Genomic DNA, 17,390 nt, shown 5'->3' with positions numbered 1-17,390 from the left:
GTCAGACCATAGGTCCGTCAAGCCCAATATCCTGTCTTCTGACAGTGGCCAATACCAGGTGCCACAGAGGGAACAAATAGAACTGGCAATCACCAAGTTATCCATCCCCTGTCACCCCTTCCCAGCTTCTGACAGAGGCTTAGCACACCATTCCTACCCATCCTGGCTAACAGCTACGGGTGGACCTGTCTGCCATGAATTTATCCAGTTCTTTTTTTGAACCCTGTTTGAAGTCCCGATCTTCACAATGTCAAGGAGTTCCATAGGCTTCCCATGTGCTGTGTGAAGAAATACTTCCTTTTTTTGGTTTAAAATCTGCTACCTATTAATTTTATTTGCTGGCCCCTAGTTCTTGTGTGAAATTTCACAGTGTTGTACTTGGGTTGTGGGTCAGGGTTGCAAGGTTGTTAAGGGGCGGCAGGTTGAAGTACTTCTACCCCTAACTTCTGTGCTGTTGCTGCTGCTGACGGTGCTGCTTTCAGAGCTGGGCAGCTGGAGAGCTGCAGCTGCTGGCTTGAAGCTGATTTCTGAAGACAGAGCTGCCACAAGCAGCAGCACAGAAGTAAGGATGGCCTACTTACTTTTGCACTGCTACTGGCAGAGCACTGCCATCACAGCTGGATGCTGGGCCAACAGCCGCTGCTTTCTGGCCACCCAGCTCTGAAGGCAGCACAGAAGTAAGGGCAGCAGTGCCACAAGGCTCCTAAAATAACTGGAGGCTGGGTTGAAAAAATAATTCAGGCCCTATAGCTGAATATCCTTTGGAGAAATGGAAGTATTCACAAATAGAGGTGATATCCAGTAATAAGAGTTTGAAAACAGCTGAGAATGCAGTCCTCCTGCTGTTCAATGATGTAAAAAACATACAAGATCTGACACTGCCACTAGACAAAGATAAAAATCAACAAAATGGTCTTTTAAAAGTACATACACCATATTTTACATAAAGCTGTACACGGACTACTATTAATATACACTCCAGGGTTTGGCTAAGAGCTTGATACTAGACCACCCATTTCATGTTTACTCATGTCTAATTGTACTTGTCTGAAAAAAGACTCCTTGGGAACAAAATACTGACATGGAACAGCACAAATTGTTAAAGTAACGTGTAAGAAACTATTTTTTCCATCAGCTAACATGCACAACACCCAGATAGATATAATGCCAGCATAACTGAGATAAGAAATACTTACAGGTACCTTCATTTTAAAGTCATCTCTGTAGAATTTGAAAGCAATGTCTGAGAGAGTTCGGTGCATAAATCCTGTTGGGCGCAGAACAAGGACTAGCTGCAGGTTTCCTGGGAAAGATGCCTGTAAGAATCATTAAAAACAGTTTTGTTGCAATAATTTCTATATTGTTTGGTTCTATCAATGTACCTTAAAACTATACGAAGCCCACACTGAAACATGTTCTAACTGTAGTGAAGAAGAGCTACACAAATGAGTCACTGAATAAAAACTCAGAGAGGGTGGTAATTGGAAAATTGTAAAACCTGCTCCTCTGTAGGAATTAGGATTTAACTATTTTCCTCTTGACTGCGAAATGTTTGGATGACAGCTTACATTGTGAAGAGTAGTTATTACCACTATAAGTTGAAATAATTGTTGCAAATCAAAGCCATTAAATTGATAAAAAGGAAACTTATTACAATTTAGAGTTGTAGTTCATTGACAGTTATCTCTTCTCTTTGCTTAGTTGATAACATCTCCAAAAGAAGGTTGCACTGTAATTCCCTGTAATTTGAAAGTATTATGATAGTCTCTTCTTGTCTGTTTGCACAACTTGCACATTGCTAGCTATGTGAACTATTACCAACCATAATTGACTCTAAGGTGTTAATTGAAAAGAGACCGGGTCAAACTTGGCAGATACTATTCTGAACAGAGTGAAATTCTTCTCTTTTTTGATGATTATTGATCAAAGGCAAATACTTCAACGAAAAGCGTATAAATGTATTTTCCACTCCAGTTGGTTTATCTGAAACAATGCTATCAAGATCACTGTCTTTTGCTTAGATTAAGTTACTCTACACTTAAAACTGTCCAGTAGTTTCCCCTTTCCTTCTCCCTTAAATGCAAACTACACTCATCCCTTGCTATACAAGCACAATTGGTTCCCAAATTTCTGCTGGTAGGTGACAATTTGTAAGAGGGTCGCTAAATTCCCATTAAATTCTTAATCAGAATTTCATATATGTGCACACACATTGCCTGTTCTTGAAGCTTAATAAGCATTTTTATGCCTTGCAAAAACAATGCTGAAGGCTAAGAAGGTATAACACATACAAAATATAACATATAACACATACAAAAATTTGTAAGAGGGTCACTAAATTCCCATTAAAATACATGTAAAAGTCACTGATTCATAACTCGGGGAAGGAGCGGCAGCATGTGGCACTGCTTTTGAAAGGTAAGTGAACCTTGGGGTTTGGGGGGAGTTGGGGGGGGGGTTAAAGGCTGGGTGCAGTTTGGGGCCATGAGTGGGAGGGAGGGAGGGTTAAGACCTGGTGGCAGGTTGGAACAGAAGAAGACGCAAACCATCAAAATGTCAGCGAGGACTAGAAGATGACTAGCATCACCCACTTTACTTGACGTGGGCAGATCAGTTTTTAGTTATTTAAAATATCTGGACTATAATGAGTAACCATATGTAGGAGGGTGAGAGGAAGCCCAGGCAAGGCAGGGGTTAAACAAGGCCTGTTGGCCCAATCAGCCCCACACTGGTTCACCTGCGGCCAGTGTCAAGCCTGGAGGGATATAAAGGGAGGGAAGCCAGCTCAGTTGAGGCTGACCAGCGAAGAGGCAGGAGGCCCCAGGCCACAGCTGCCACCCGGTTAGCCGCTGGAGGGCGCAGCCGAGGACCCTCCCCCAGGTACTGAGGGGAGCAGGGAGTCCCCCCCCCCCAAGGAACCCCTCTCCCTCCAAAGGGGGGAACAAGATTCTCAGGGCCATGCCCCAAACTCAACCCATAGATGCTTGGGTGGGGGCTGCAGACCCACCCAACAGGCCTGGCCAGGGGGCCTAGCCACTAGGCCACCCAGGCCCAGGTGCGAACCACTCACACCATAAAAATTTCCTTTCATGTACAGTACCTCCAAATAGCTATGTTTCATTGTAATAATCCAAAATATTATGGAATTTCATTCCTGGAAACACATGCACTTGCTTATAGCAAATCACAAAACAGGTATGCTAGTATTCTTGTACATAAAATGAGCAGATGGGAATAAGGGGACTTCGAAGCAGGCAGGGTCCTTTCGAAAAGGAGCCCCGTCTGGACGAGCCATGCGGTGGTGAGCCGCATCAATTTCGAAGTGCTGCGGCCGCCCGCATGCTAATGAAGCACTGAATATGTATTTCAGCGCTTCATTAGTAAACTTCGAAATGGCCATTTGCATGGTCATTTCGAAGTTTTTGGCTAGTGTAGACATGGCAATGAAGTCATACTGCCCCCATCAAAATGGTTCACAGCCTCGAGGCCCTGACTGACTCATCACTAAGCTTTTGTAACTACACCAGTTACTAAAAATGTCTTATTTCCAGCTTAATAGGAAATTTCACTCCCTCTAAACCAAACTTTGGTCACAGAACTCAATGTCTAGATTACTGGAATTTATCTGAACGTGACTGTGAAAGAGAAAGCAAAGGCTCTAGATAGCACAAAAAGGCCTTAGATAGTACAAGCCTGGCTCTTTCATGGTTTTTTACACTATGGTCAGCACACTGGATCCATGTTCTAGTCTTTCCACTGGTCACCATCCACTTCTGCTGTCAGTTTAAAACCTGGGTCCCAATGTTGAAAGAAATTAATCAATCAAGCCCCAATTACATGAGGAACTGGGCTATGAACCACTGAGAGAGCTGCACTCCTACAGGACAATGCAATTCTCAAAGCCCAGTGTGAAGGGTAAAAGAAATGGGAACAAAGCAGTCTTACTCAAGTGGAATCAGCCATGGAACAAACTTCCCGAGCCAATTTGATGAATCCAAACTCAGGTCACCGTGAGGAAATTCTGCAGAGCTTTAATATTTGATCAAGATTTTTATATCATAAAGAGCTGGGTGCACATGACAATCACGCCCTCCAATCCACCAATTTTTTAAAAAAGTATCTCCAAGTGACATTCATTTAAACTGAAGGAGAGCCAGAGACACTGAGAAGTCCACCAGGGACTTCACCACAGTTAACAGACTTGGAAGGAGAGAGCTCAGATACACTCATCATCATCAATAACCGTGGGCTCAGCACCCGTTGGTGTCTGATGTCTCTCTCACTATTTCCTTCCATCTTTCCCTGTGCAGTACAGAGTGGCTTAGTTTCTGTAGACTAGCTCCGCACCAATCTACTACATCATCTATCCGTTCTCTGTGGGATCTGCCTCTCCTATTTGTACCATCCATTATGCCGAATATCAGGGTCTTGATATTTCATTCATCGTTCATTCTGCAAATATATCCAAATAGTTGTAGCTTCCATTTTATGACCTTCTGCACCAGGTTCTCTTTCGGCTGTATCTTTCTATAGAATTCCTCATTGGTGACCTTCTGCATCCATCCTATTCTCAGAATCTTTCTATAACAACTCCTTTCGAACGCCAATATTCTTCTTTTTGTACCTTTCATTATCACCCACATGTCACATCCATACAACATGCTGCTGAATACACGTTTTCAAGATGCTCAGCTTCATTCCTAAGCTAACTGCTTTGCTTGTCCAGAACTTATCCATGGCCTTCAAACTCGCTCTTGCTTTTGCGCTTCTAGTCACTATTTCCTTCTTACAGTCTAGATCATACATTATGCTGCTCCCCAGATATGTGAACTTCTCTACATTTTCTAGTTCAATACGATTGACACTGATCGTCCTTCCCACTTCCTTATCTCCAAATACCACTGTTTTTGTTTTATCGATGTTCATAATCGGTCCATATCACCTCCCTTCTTCATTTAGCATCTGCACTGTTTTCACTAGCTTCTCTCATCTTCCTCAATGATAACTATATCATCCGCAAACCTCAAGTTGTTAATTCTTTGCTTCATGGCAGAGTTTCAGATACACTGCTCATGTATAAAACCTTAAAATATGACAGGAAAAGAAAGATCCTCTTCTCAATACTAGGGTTAGCATATTAAAAAAAAGGACATCCCTTAGAGGGAGTGTATCTATATCAGTATCTACCAACTCACGTTGTATTAATGTGTTATAGTATATGATACTGATACAGATACACTCCCTCTCAAGTGTGTCCTCATTTTTGAAAGGTCAGCTATGGTAACCCGACTCAATACGGGCATGGGGGACACTCTTTTCCGAGATTCATTGATACTTCCTTTGACGGTCAGTGCTGAGAAGAGATTTACACAAAACTCCACAGCTGAATGACTGTGATCCTAACTGAATCCTCAGTCAGAAGTTTTGCTTCCTTTGTACAATCCTCCCCAACTACTCAGCTTGTAAGAGCAGTATAATTAAAAACAACTAGAAGTCCTGTGGCACTTAATAGACGAACAGATTATTTTGGAGCAGAAGTTTTTGTGGGCAAAGATGACAGAGCGGGTCTCTGCACACGAAAGCTTGTCCTCCAAAAAATCTGTTAGTCTATTATATATGTTATATACATGTTAGCCACAGGAGTTCTTGTTGGCACAGACTAATATGATACCTGTCAGGATAATTAAGTAGGGCTGTGAGGGGTTTGTTCACCCCACACTACTGCTGGAAGACTTAAGGTCAGTGTTCCCCCTAATTCTCTCCATCCATGGGCAGAATACATTTCATGATGCGTATCAAGGCACATGCGGCTGTGCACCACCAATAAGAGCCCATGCTGCTGGCTGTGGGCATTCTGCTAACCAGCTGGGCGGCCCCTGACTCTCTCATGGATGGCTGTCCAAGCCCTCGGCTTAGAGGGGACGCTGGTTAACGTGCCTCAGAAGGGGCTAATTAACTAGGTGGGCTTCACCTGGGGAAAGATATAGGTTCAACTGACAAGACCAATTTGGAGGACCCCATTTGGACAGAAGTAGGTGAGGGCTTTTATAAAGCTGGGAGCTGAACGGGAACGTAGCGTGGAGGTCTGTAGTCACTCTCTGGGACTAGCGAGGGAAAAGTCAGAAACTCGGGGTGAAAGAACAGCCCTGGAATCCTGACCCTCAGAGAGGGGTTTACCCAGAGCGATGGTGTGCAGAGTAAGAAGGTGCGCCTGTGGAAGGCAGAGTAGGAAGGGGTCCCAGGGAAACAGGAGCAAAAATCTGAGTTGGTGCAGACCTTGGCTTCTAATAATAGGGTCCCTGGGCTGCAACTAGGGTAGCAAGTACCTCAGGGTCTCCTACCAGCCACTAGGAAAGTGGGACAGACTTGAATCAGATGACTACCTGGAACTGCACCTGGATGGCTGTTCCATTGAGACAGCGTTACCCTGAAAGGGAAAACTTCAGTGACCTAGTTGTAGGACCAAGCCATGAAGAAGAACTTCTAGAGAGATGATGAGCTGCCTCATGAGCTGAGGGAGGGAAGGGGACATCACCATGGGCAGAACTAATCCCAGACACAGCCCCAAAGGACATGTCATCAAGGAGCATGCCCTGACACAAGGGCACTCGCTCTTTGTTTACCACTGCTACAGCAGAGTCTTTTCATCTGAAGCAAGTTCATTGTGTCATTAAATTAATTTTGTTTCACAACTAAATGAATCTATGAGCCACAAACGAAACTTTGGTACAGTAGTAGTCCCAGCAAACACACACAACCGAGTCCACTTCTTGTGAGCAAAATTAATTTCTAGTTAGCAGTTGCTGAAACATAAATGAATGTTCCCCATGATACATATCCAGGCTAGTCACAACGTCTTCTCTCTCTCGCTACGACAATTTCACTCAGGATGGCGGGCTGGAAGTTTCAAAAGTGTTCAGCATCAAAGACAAGGAGAGATGTGTCACAGATATCAACAGAAGCAGCATTAGGCCAAAGCCGAGCACGCACCAATAACTGCACCTGTAATCTACACAATTTCAGCTACAGAATCACAAATTTTTTAAATTAGTTTTTCAAATATCTTATCAAATCTGTTTAAACAAATTGCTATTCCACAATTGACAAGATGCCACAAGAGCAAGGCAATGTCATGAGGACAAATAATTTGCAGCCTCAGTTTTGACTTGATTTTGTTTCCCAGGAGGAGAGGCAATACGTACATACTGGTTACAGCTCTGTGATTTTGCACTTACTGGTAAACATTTTGAAATGCATCATGACAAGAATAATTTTGTAAATGGAGTTTCATATATTTAAACACTGAAACAGTTTCAGTTTAAACCAGAAGCACATTTATTTAAAATGTTCATCCTTATTTTAAAAAAAAGCTTGTTTGATCATTGAAATGATCACAGCTCTACTAAGCTTTCTATCATCTGAACCCTCCTAGGGGTGAAGCTATTTTGCAGATCCATTATTATAAGCACACGTATAACCTAAACCACAAGGTCTTAATGGATTATATCATAAGAACAGTTAAAGTGTATTTCTAACAAAAAGCTACTCAGTTTCACTTTGGTAACAGAAGAAAAAAAATTACTGCATTTTATGTATAAAATAGGTTCAACCAGTAAGGACTGCCATAAAGTCCTTAACTGAAAAAAAACTCACCGCTATTCGCAGTATGGAGGCTTTCACAGAAGTCCATTTGTCTTGCCTTCGATCTATGACAAGGATAAATCCAATTCCAGCATCTTGTAAACTAAATTTGGGGGAGGAAAAACCTCTTGTTACACATACAGATGAAACTGTCTGATATTCACTAGCAATATTTCACAGTTAAAAAAATCATAGGTTAAACTTCCTTGTGCACAGCCATAAGTTATTTATTTTAACCACATACACAAATATACCTGATATACCATTAACAGGATGCAGCACTCCCAAAAGGATTCCATTCAGCTTGTCAGTCAGTTCATCTGTAAATTGTGCTTACCCGCAGGAGGCTAGGTTTTTTGCACAACATGTACAAACACTATTTCAGTGAAAATATAAATCCCATTTGATTTTTCAGGATCTTTGTTGCCAGTATAATCTGACTTCCATATAATTTTCAGTTCCACTATTTTTGGATAAAAACAAAATCATTTTCCTTTTGCATCCATTTTCTTATTCCATTTTTGGACTGGCTTCTTTTGTGTTTTAATCCCTTCAAGACCCTCAAGCTTTTATGGTTTGTGGATTACATTAGTCCTTTCATCTGAAAATGTCATAGTCGTCCATGTTAGAAATCTTCTCTTAGGGCAACTGTTATATTCACCACTGCAAAAAATCCCTAAGGCACCTACAAGCTCAAACTCATACACTAGAAAGGTAAGATAAGATGCATGTCTTTGAAGTGAAAACATCTGTGAAAAAAATTGGAGACGAATCCTTGTGTAAAGCTCAGCTTTATTTTTCTCCTCTGTTCGGCTGCATGTGCTAGAGTCATGGAGTACAAATAGAGAGATCTGCTCCTGTTTCTGTAATTCCATATCAAAGCCAATTGTGTAATGCCAGCACTTGACTGCCAGCCAATCACAACTGAAATGAAAGTACAAGACAGACTGACTTAAATTGCTGTCTTTGGCAAATTGTATACATTGTAATATGCAGTGTAGCAGAACACAATTAATTTACAGAAAACAAATATAAATGGATGCAGAACTATGCAGTTTGTAAAGAGCTCTGCATATGCTGTGCTTGAAAATATTATATCCGATCATGATCGTGACATAGTGTGATGATGATACTTTTTTGTTTTAGGTTTGTAAAATGATATGGAACTAGTTCTTGCTTATTCAGCACTGATGGTTTATCATAAATGAGTTATATATTGTCAGCTGAATTCAATGCAGATAAATACCACGTGTTATGGTAGATGAAAATTCCAACTGTGGTCTACTGAATAACTGTTACTATTATAGGTTTTATTATCCCCACCTCTTTTTCTAACTGTAAGAGTATGGCCTAGCTATTTATGTGGAAAAACCACCCCTACCCTGTCTCCAAATTAACCTTCCAAAAGTAATGAGAAAGGAAAGAATACTAATTAGAAAGAAAAAACTAAACAATATCAAACAAAACCAAACATTTGTTTTGCCACCGTAAGGCTTTAGGTGCTGGAGCGCTTCCCAGAACCAAGACATGCAGCCTGTAACTGTCTCTGGTTTACAATAACGGTATCACTGATAAACGCAGCTTTTGAGCATTTAACTTATAAGCCTGCCCAATCCACTCTGTCTGTGATAGATTCTAACACTTTACATTTACCAGTACATGGATACATGACAAAATACGTAATCATAAAAATAATGAGCTATAACTTATTTTCAGATTCATGATGTCTTTCAAAGTCTCTGTACCTTTTTTAACCTATGCACTCCTCCTAAAGAAAACTGATATCCCATTAGGTCAGGTTTGAGATAAATGGATAAAAAATTCTGTTAATGTCTGAGGCCATTTGATTCACTATTATCCCCTGCCCCCCAATGGCTAGTTCACACACTGATCCCGGAGGGTTTTAGAGATAGGATGCACTTCTCTGTTGCAAATCAAACGAGTAATCTCCACAGCACAAGGCAGGGGCTCAGAGTCAAGGAACCTCACAATTGCTCCTGCATCTACTCAAAGGCCCTGATCACTACAAGGCTGTTCTGCACAGGAAGCCCCATGTGCCTGCATGGAGTTGCACAGGGCGACCGGTACATAACTTTCAGATTGGCCATCTCAATACTGTGTCCCCAAAAAACTAACAGTTTACAATTTTATATCTTAACAGTTGGAGTTTGTTTCCTTTTCTATGTTGGATGAAACCCACTTCTCCGTTTTTAATTTGAAAAGTATTTGTACTGAAGTCAAACTTCTTGTCTTAAAATTCTACCAACAATAAACCATGTAGGGAATCTATTTTTGTTGATCATTCAACTGCAGGCTTTCAAATTCGAAACATAAAAGCAGGCTTTAACACTTGAACTACAAAAAAATACCACTGGGCCAGGTTGATTTTGAGAAAGCAATTCCACTTAGTCTGTAAAATACATACATTTCTTAAATTTTCTTTTTAATATGGCAGCTGTTTGGAAAGGCTCAGAGGTTTGGAATATAAATTAAGGGCAGGGAAAGATTGATTTACAGGCAGAGGGGCAGGTGAGATGGTTAAAAGTACGTGATACATGTTTTCATCTAGCTCTGCGAATTATATGACTACAGGGCCTGTTCCTACGCAGCAGAGCATCTCTCATTCACTACCAGAAAGTCAGTTTCTGGCTCCTATCTATCTCATAAAAATGGAAGAGACCTTCAGAGGTCATTGAGTCCCAGCCTCCTGCCCTCACAGCAGGGCCTATCACCACACTTGGCAGTTTTTTTTTTGTTTTTTTTTCCCCCCCCCCCTCAATCTACTGCCCCAGACCCCCAAGTTACCCCCTCAAGGGCTGAACTCACAGCCGTCAGTTTAGCAGGCCAGTGCTCAAACCACCAAGCTATCCCTCGCACTTGCCTGTCTGCCAAAAATGTCAGCCTCTGCCTTAGGAAAAATAGTTGAGCTACCACATAAGGCCTATCCAAATAACAGTGTTAGTGTCACACAGTTAGCTTGCGCACGTGTGTGTGTGTGTGTGTTGGGGGGGTGGGCATGAAACATAAGGAAGAACTACTGTCAAAATTTAAGAATCATTACCAAGTAATACTGAAAACATATAATTAAGTCTCTATTGCATACAAACCTGCTCTGAAGATTTTTATTATTCCCTCAAATACTCATCTGGGGAGAGAGCGAGAGAGACACTCAGCCAACAGTTGTGGATATGGGGGGCTAGCAGACTCTGCTGTGCAGTCTTTTCCTATGCACCATAAAGGTTACGCTGCAAGCATGTGAAACCTTAATTACTGTGCAGAAGCACTATGCTCTAGTCAATGTTCAGGTGGTCAATTAAGGATAAGCTATTCCATATATTTTCTCCTCTTTGTTCAATGTGTGGCACAGGATTTATTTGCTTCACACTGTTCAATCCCAGCCCTGAATTCAGAATTATTAATTTTCTTCACAAGCTTACCTACACATGCAAACCTCAGGGGAATCATGAGACACACAAATGTTGGGTTACATTCAGGAGAGAACGTGACACAGACTGCTGACTGTTCCCCCCACTCCATCTTGATCGCTTCTGCCCTGTCCCCACCAACTTGTCCTCATACAGTCCTGTCTCTTCCCCAGTCATTTCCTCCTTCCAATTCCATTCTCCTCACCAAGCCAGATCCATCTTCTTCCCCAGCTATTCCCACCCCCTTTGGCTTCCTACCCCTAGAGTTGCCAACTCTGACTGAAGCTATTCTGGGAGATTTCCCCCTGCCCCCTCCTCCCGCAACATGATGTAATCTCATTTTCTTAAAATAGCCTATTAAAATTTCCAAGATTGCATTCAATAGTCACTGGGAGGTTGATGCTGATTCCGGGAGACTCCTGAACATCCTGGAGAGCTGGCAACTCTGCCTTAGCCAGCTAACTCAAGGCTTTCTTCATCTCATTTCCCCCTCTTTCTCCAATCTGTCACTCTCCAGTCTTAGTCTCCTACAACTCTGTGTCCCAATCTTCTCCTTCTGTCCCGACATTTGACTCTTGCCCCTCATACATTTCAATCAGGAAGCTTCCTTCTTACTGGGTTAGTGTCCAAAAGAAACACAGAGCATGGGGGAGAGAGTCTTGCTGCTCTAATTTTGTGCCTGGTCCCAGCCCTCAGTGGACCAGACCTATAAAAGAATCAGCCCTGGGCCAGAGAATGGTCAGTGCATAGAACTGTCCAAGTTTTTAGCTAAGAAGCTGTAGCAAATTTCCACTGAGCAAGTATGAACTGGAATTATTAAAAAGCTAGCAACATGGGCAAATTCCAATGGATTTTCACAAGGATGGCAAAGGCCACCCATCTGCCAAATTCCAAGTCATTTCTTCAAATCTTGGTGGCATTAGAGTTTTCCAAATAAAAGGTTTGTAGACTTTTTTTTTATTATTATTTAAACATTGGCAGAACAACCAATTTTCCCTAATTCATGTCTCAATTTGCAGAACCATTTTGGATGAAATTTTCCAAACAGACTGGACAGCCAGTATGGAAAATTTCAGCCCAAACAGTTAAAGTTTGTGAAACTGGTATTAGAATAGCAAATTATGGACAACCTGAATAATAGGCAAAGTTGGTCAGACCCTGTTTTCATTAAATACACGTGTAACTTGATATTTGTTTGTACATATTTCTTTTGTGTATTGTATTTCTATTCTAAAAGGGTAAGTTGTAAATTATAAAATTGAAAAAAGTCACTCAGCAATTTCCTCCCTCCTTCTCAAATAAATACAATACAGCAGGAGATCTGCTTGAGTCTCTGTACTTAGCATAATTTTAAATAGACACAATAGAATATGACTCAGGAAAAGAATAGCTAAAAAGGCACAGGAATAACTATTTTAATAGTACTCCCAGAGAACAGGTAGAAAGGCATAGAAAGAAGAGGGACCAAAGGGAGAAGAAAGTAAGCTGGACAAAAATTACACCCTTGGCTGGGTCTCACCCTTCCAAGGCCAGTGCACCATAATGCAATGCCAGGGATTGTTGTGGGGTACTGAAACAACCCCTTACTCCCTTCCCCGAAAGCACATATCTCACACAGTGTGGAGCATCAGCTGAAGTTTTCATTAAAAGCACCTTCTCCTTTACGCTACGGGGACATCTCCAGGCTTTGTCTTCTGTTGTAAGATTTATGATCTCATGCACCAGGGGAAAGGGTGGGAGAGCTCATAGAACAAGAAGTTTCAGAAAGCAACTTTCCCCTAAGGCATGTGGAAGCAATTATGTATTCATCATTGGAAAGATCCTCAAATTTTCCAAGGTATGGGTGGCGGTAACTGGTACACGTATAAGATCTTAGACATTACTGATGCTTTTATATTGTTGTAAGAATAGTTGCTTACATATATTGTTCTCCACAGTGACACAACATAGAGATTGCCTTCTATGGTGACTCAAAGCCAGATCATTTAGACAGAGGATGGGATTACCTTATTTTTGACCTAAATAACTAAATTATGTGAATGTAATAAAGTATTTCAGTGTTAACAAGTTGCATTTCTATTAAAAACAAATGCATGTTTATTGACGTGTTTCATTTGTTCCTTGCCGATACAGTCTCTGCTTGGTTATTCAAATGGGATAGGTATTTAAACTTTCAATAGCTGAACAATTATTTTGGCAGTAAGACTTCTGTGGACAGGGACCAGGCCTTTAATTATGTGTTTCACCAGCATCTAACACAATGGGGTCCTGGTCACTGAACAGGAGCTTAGGAGGCAACAGTTATACAATAGTGATGGTATTCGGTGAGGAGCCAGTAATGTGACAAGATCATCAGGGTGACATGTTTACAACAATCTGCAATCCTAAGCAGGCGAGGAGTTGTCTTCTGAGCTAAGTGGGGCTTATTTCATAATCATAAGATAAAGCCTCACATGTCTAGAGAAACCAGAGCATCCTGGGTATCTATGATGGTAAAAGACATAAGCAGATATGGTCATCTGAAGGCAGATACGATTCTCCATTTGCTTCTTATTAGAAGACTAGAAATGCTAACCACCACCAACATTCTCAGTTATCTTGTTTAAAAAAAAAAAAAAGATAATTAGAAATGAAATGGTAACTGGGAAGATTTGTTAAAAGACCCAATCTTCAAAGTTTCAATGGGCAGGACCTGAGCTACCTCAAAGACCACTTTTCAATCAGAAATCAAGATCTGCTGAAACATCTGCATTCCTCAGACAAAGGAAATATTGTCTGCTGCTGCCAGACTCTTGGGAGCAGTGGACAAAATTTTCTCTTCTCAGTCATTTTGTGGCTCTGAAAATCTCCTACTTCTGTCAAGAATGGCCAATTTCAAGACAAAAGTCAAACCCCATATTTTTGTCATAGCTGCTCCGTAACACTAAAATAAATCCTTTCATACATGCTAGTAATAACTGGAAGAGAAGTAAGAATCAACTCTCACACTCTACGTAAGCTCTGAGAAGCACTCAAAAACCCAGCCATGACTGTGACATAAATTAGGTAAAACAGAACTCTCTTCTACAGCAACTTCAACTTAAAGAAGTAGGTTGGAGGCAAAACATTAGGGGTGTTATATTACTTAAAGAACACATTAAGGTTCCAATATTTTTAGTGTGCTATATAGAAGAAAATCCTAGCTTATGGTAATCTACTGCAGAATGCAAACTACACTAGTAAGACCACTGGCTAGACACTGTAGAACAACTGTAGGTGAAGAGACCTCACTTTATTAAATTGTTCTTCACCAAAGATTGCCATCACTTCAGAATTGGCTCTCTTATCTGCTTAGATTCTTATACTGCATCCACCACTGCGGTATCTGAGTGCTTCCCAAACTTATAGAAGTAAACTCCAGAAGACATCTTATATCTAAAGGGCCCTACCAAATGGACAACCATGAAAAACACATTGTGAACCACGATACCTAGGGTGTGTCTACACTAGCCAGCTACTTTGAAGTAGCTGGCACAACGTTGAAATAGTACGCATCGCGTCTACACATGCTGTGAGCTATTTTGATGTTGAAATCGATGTTAGGCGGTGAGACGTCAAACTCGCTATTCCTATCTGAAGATGGGAATAGCGCCCTACTTCGACATTCAACGTCGAAGTAGGGCATGTGTAGATGATCCACGTCCCGCTATGTTGAAATAGTGAGGTCCTCCATGGCGGCCATCAGCTGAGGGGTTGAGACACACTCTGTCCAGCCCCTTTGGGGCTCTATGGTCGCCACATGCAGCAGCCCTTAACCCAGGGCTTCTGGCTGCTGCAGCTGGGGGTCCATGCTGCGTGCACGGGGTCTGCAACCGGTTGTCAGCTCTGTGGATCTCATGCTGTGCAGGGCAAGTGTGTCTAGGAGGGGCCCTTTAAGGGAGCAGCTTGGGACTTTGCTGGCCCCTTATTTCGACTGGGAGCGCTTGTGTGTGGACGCTCCGCATTTCCTTCCAGGGTGGCTCCTTTCGATGTTCCCCGTCATTACTTCGACGTTGAACGTCAACGGCACCAGCCCTGGAGGACATGTAGATGATACACATCAAAGTAGCTTATTTCAATGTCCTTACTTCGAAATAGGCTACTTTGACATAGTGTACTAGTGTAGACGTAGCCCTAGTCTCTTATGTGGTTTTATCCTATACTATACAGATTTCACGGTGGGAGACCAGGGATTCTCAAATTAGGGGGCTCTGAATCAAAAGGGATGTCACAAGGATATTTACGAGGGGGCACCCTCATGTCTGCACTGCCTTCAGAGGTGGGTGCCTGGAAAGTGATGGCTGCTGACCAGAAGTCCAGTTCTGAAGGCAGCAGAGCAGAAGGGTGGCAATATCAAACCATGCTTCCAACCAGCCATTGCCCTTCTCTAACTGCCCAGCTCTGAAGTTAGGGTAACAGTACTGCAGCCTCCCCTAGAATAACCTGGTAATCCTCTCCTCCCAACTCCATTTGGGTCAGTGAACAACATAGTGAAATTTCCAATTTAAACCCTAACATTTACTGTTTTTAAAATCCATTGCCCATGAAATTGACCCAAATGGACTGTGAATTTGGTAGGCTTCCACTTATATTTAATGCTTTACTTCCCCATTCTGTTGGCACTTTTTTCTTATGTTTTGATTCAATGAAGGAGGATTGCTAACCATTCAAAACTGACAGAGGCCAAGGGCATTTAACTCAGGAAATGACTGCTTCAAAAAAAATAAAAGAGCAAAAAACTGTCCTGTGCAGTCTTCTGTATATGATGGAATAGTGAGGTTCACCATTCTCCATAATGTTCTAGCTTCTAATGGTTCAGGACTCGGACATTAGAAGTGTTTCTACGACTCATAATACTAGCTCTGGTTCCGCTGTGGAAACCATCCAAGTTAGGGCTCACTTTAGAAATAAAAAGCAATAAGTAGTAACATTATCATTAACTGAAGGGATATGTTGTTTGGTCTTTCACTTGGGTAGTCAAAAATAACTAAGATGATTTGTTAAGCATGTTTTAAAACGAAGTCTAAATTGAACACTAAATTTCAAGATGTGTCTACAGCATTTCAGACACTTTACCATGTAACACAAACATTAAGAAAACTGCATAAAACCTTTCAATTAAAGAACAGGCTCCGAGACAAAATAATTCAATAGCTACCTTGAAATTTCTTTATGATGTCAACAGTATACAAAAGAATTGTCACCTCAGCTGGCCAAAATACCTAAATGATGAAATAATCAAATAGCAAAAGCAATTCTTACTCTGTCATATACGATGATCAAGACTGGCCTTGAAATCCTTTGATGCAATTGTTCCCTTCAGTTATCTTTCTTCTTTCTTTATTCTCCCAGGCACAAAGGTGGATAGAACATCTACTAGTTCCTGCTACATATTTTAGTCTTTTTCTGGTCTTTTCAAGCTTCTGAGTGCCATGCTGATGGATTTGTCTTCTTTCCCTGTTGTATTGCATAAAATTTCACCAAGCTGCCCTCTTTTTCCTCTTTCAAGATAGCATCCATGTTTTCACTTACCATGGAAGTCATGTTGGTGGCATCCCTGAACCACATCCGAAACAGGTCTGTTGCCTTCTTACCATATTTCAGGTTTTAGATAAGTTTGGTCTACTTAAAATTTCTGATGATAGAAGGAAATTTGATGAATGAGCTCTGATGATCCTTCCCTGATATTTACCTTGAAATGAGTTTATCGTCTCATTAAGATTTCCATTACTCTGCTCCTTCAAGAATGGGCAATGCTGATGATAGAAATTCATAATTTTGTATTGGTATCAATCATGCAAGTTTTCCAAACATTTTCAACTTTATGAAAGTTGTTTACTATATTTGATCTTTGTTTGACACCTATCATACTGTTACTATCACTGCCCATCTCCTTCCCTAGTCAGGTAAAATGACATACTACTTCTCGCATTTCTTCATTCACTCTAATGGTTACTTTTGGAACACCAATAGCCATATATTTAGTCTTCCCATTGTGGATGGGCATACCAACTTGTTCTGCGGTATCTGACAGAAGTTGGGTCTTTTCTTCCATTTAGTGATGCACTGAGCTAAACATGACAATGCCATCAGCAGAAAAGAGATCATCCAATTGTGTTTCTTCCATACAATTCCTTGGTTACTTTCCTTGTTACAAAGTCGATGATCAATGTAAACGATAAAGGGACATAATATACCCATGCCATACTTCAGATGTCACAGCACAGGGTGATATGGTCATCATGTCTGATGGCACATTTGGCATTACTCTACAGATCACTGATTATTCTAATCATTATTACTGGT

At 41.3% G+C, this 17,390-nt stretch overlaps 1 protein-coding gene across 11 annotated transcripts in view; it reads right to left on the bottom strand.

Annotated features, from left to right (window-relative positions):
- The window catches only part of MCF2L (MCF.2 cell line derived transforming sequence like), a 216,286-nt gene that overhangs the window by 51,707 nt on the left and 147,189 nt on the right, over window positions 1–17,390 (bottom strand). For 10 of the 11 annotated variants that reach the window (XM_074990650.1, XM_074990633.1, XM_074990669.1 and 7 more), the window contains exons 4-5: window positions 7,654–7,744; window positions 1,197–1,316 (exon numbers count right to left, since the gene is read on the bottom strand). In XM_074990650.1, coding sequence (XP_074846751.1) covers window positions 1,197–1,316; window positions 7,654–7,744 — 211 coding nt within the window. The remainder of the gene's footprint in view (window positions 1–1,196; window positions 1,317–7,653; window positions 7,745–17,390) is intronic. The other variant, XM_074990599.1, reaches the window with a different exon arrangement.

The sequence above is a fragment of the Carettochelys insculpta genome, chromosome 1 (genome assembly GCF_033958435.1).
Source record: "Carettochelys insculpta isolate YL-2023 chromosome 1, ASM3395843v1, whole genome shotgun sequence".
NCBI classification, from domain to species: Eukaryota; Metazoa; Chordata; order Testudines; family Carettochelyidae; genus Carettochelys; species Carettochelys insculpta.
The sequence above is the reverse complement of the archived record's forward strand: the minus strand, read 5'-3'. Positions and strand labels throughout refer to the sequence as shown.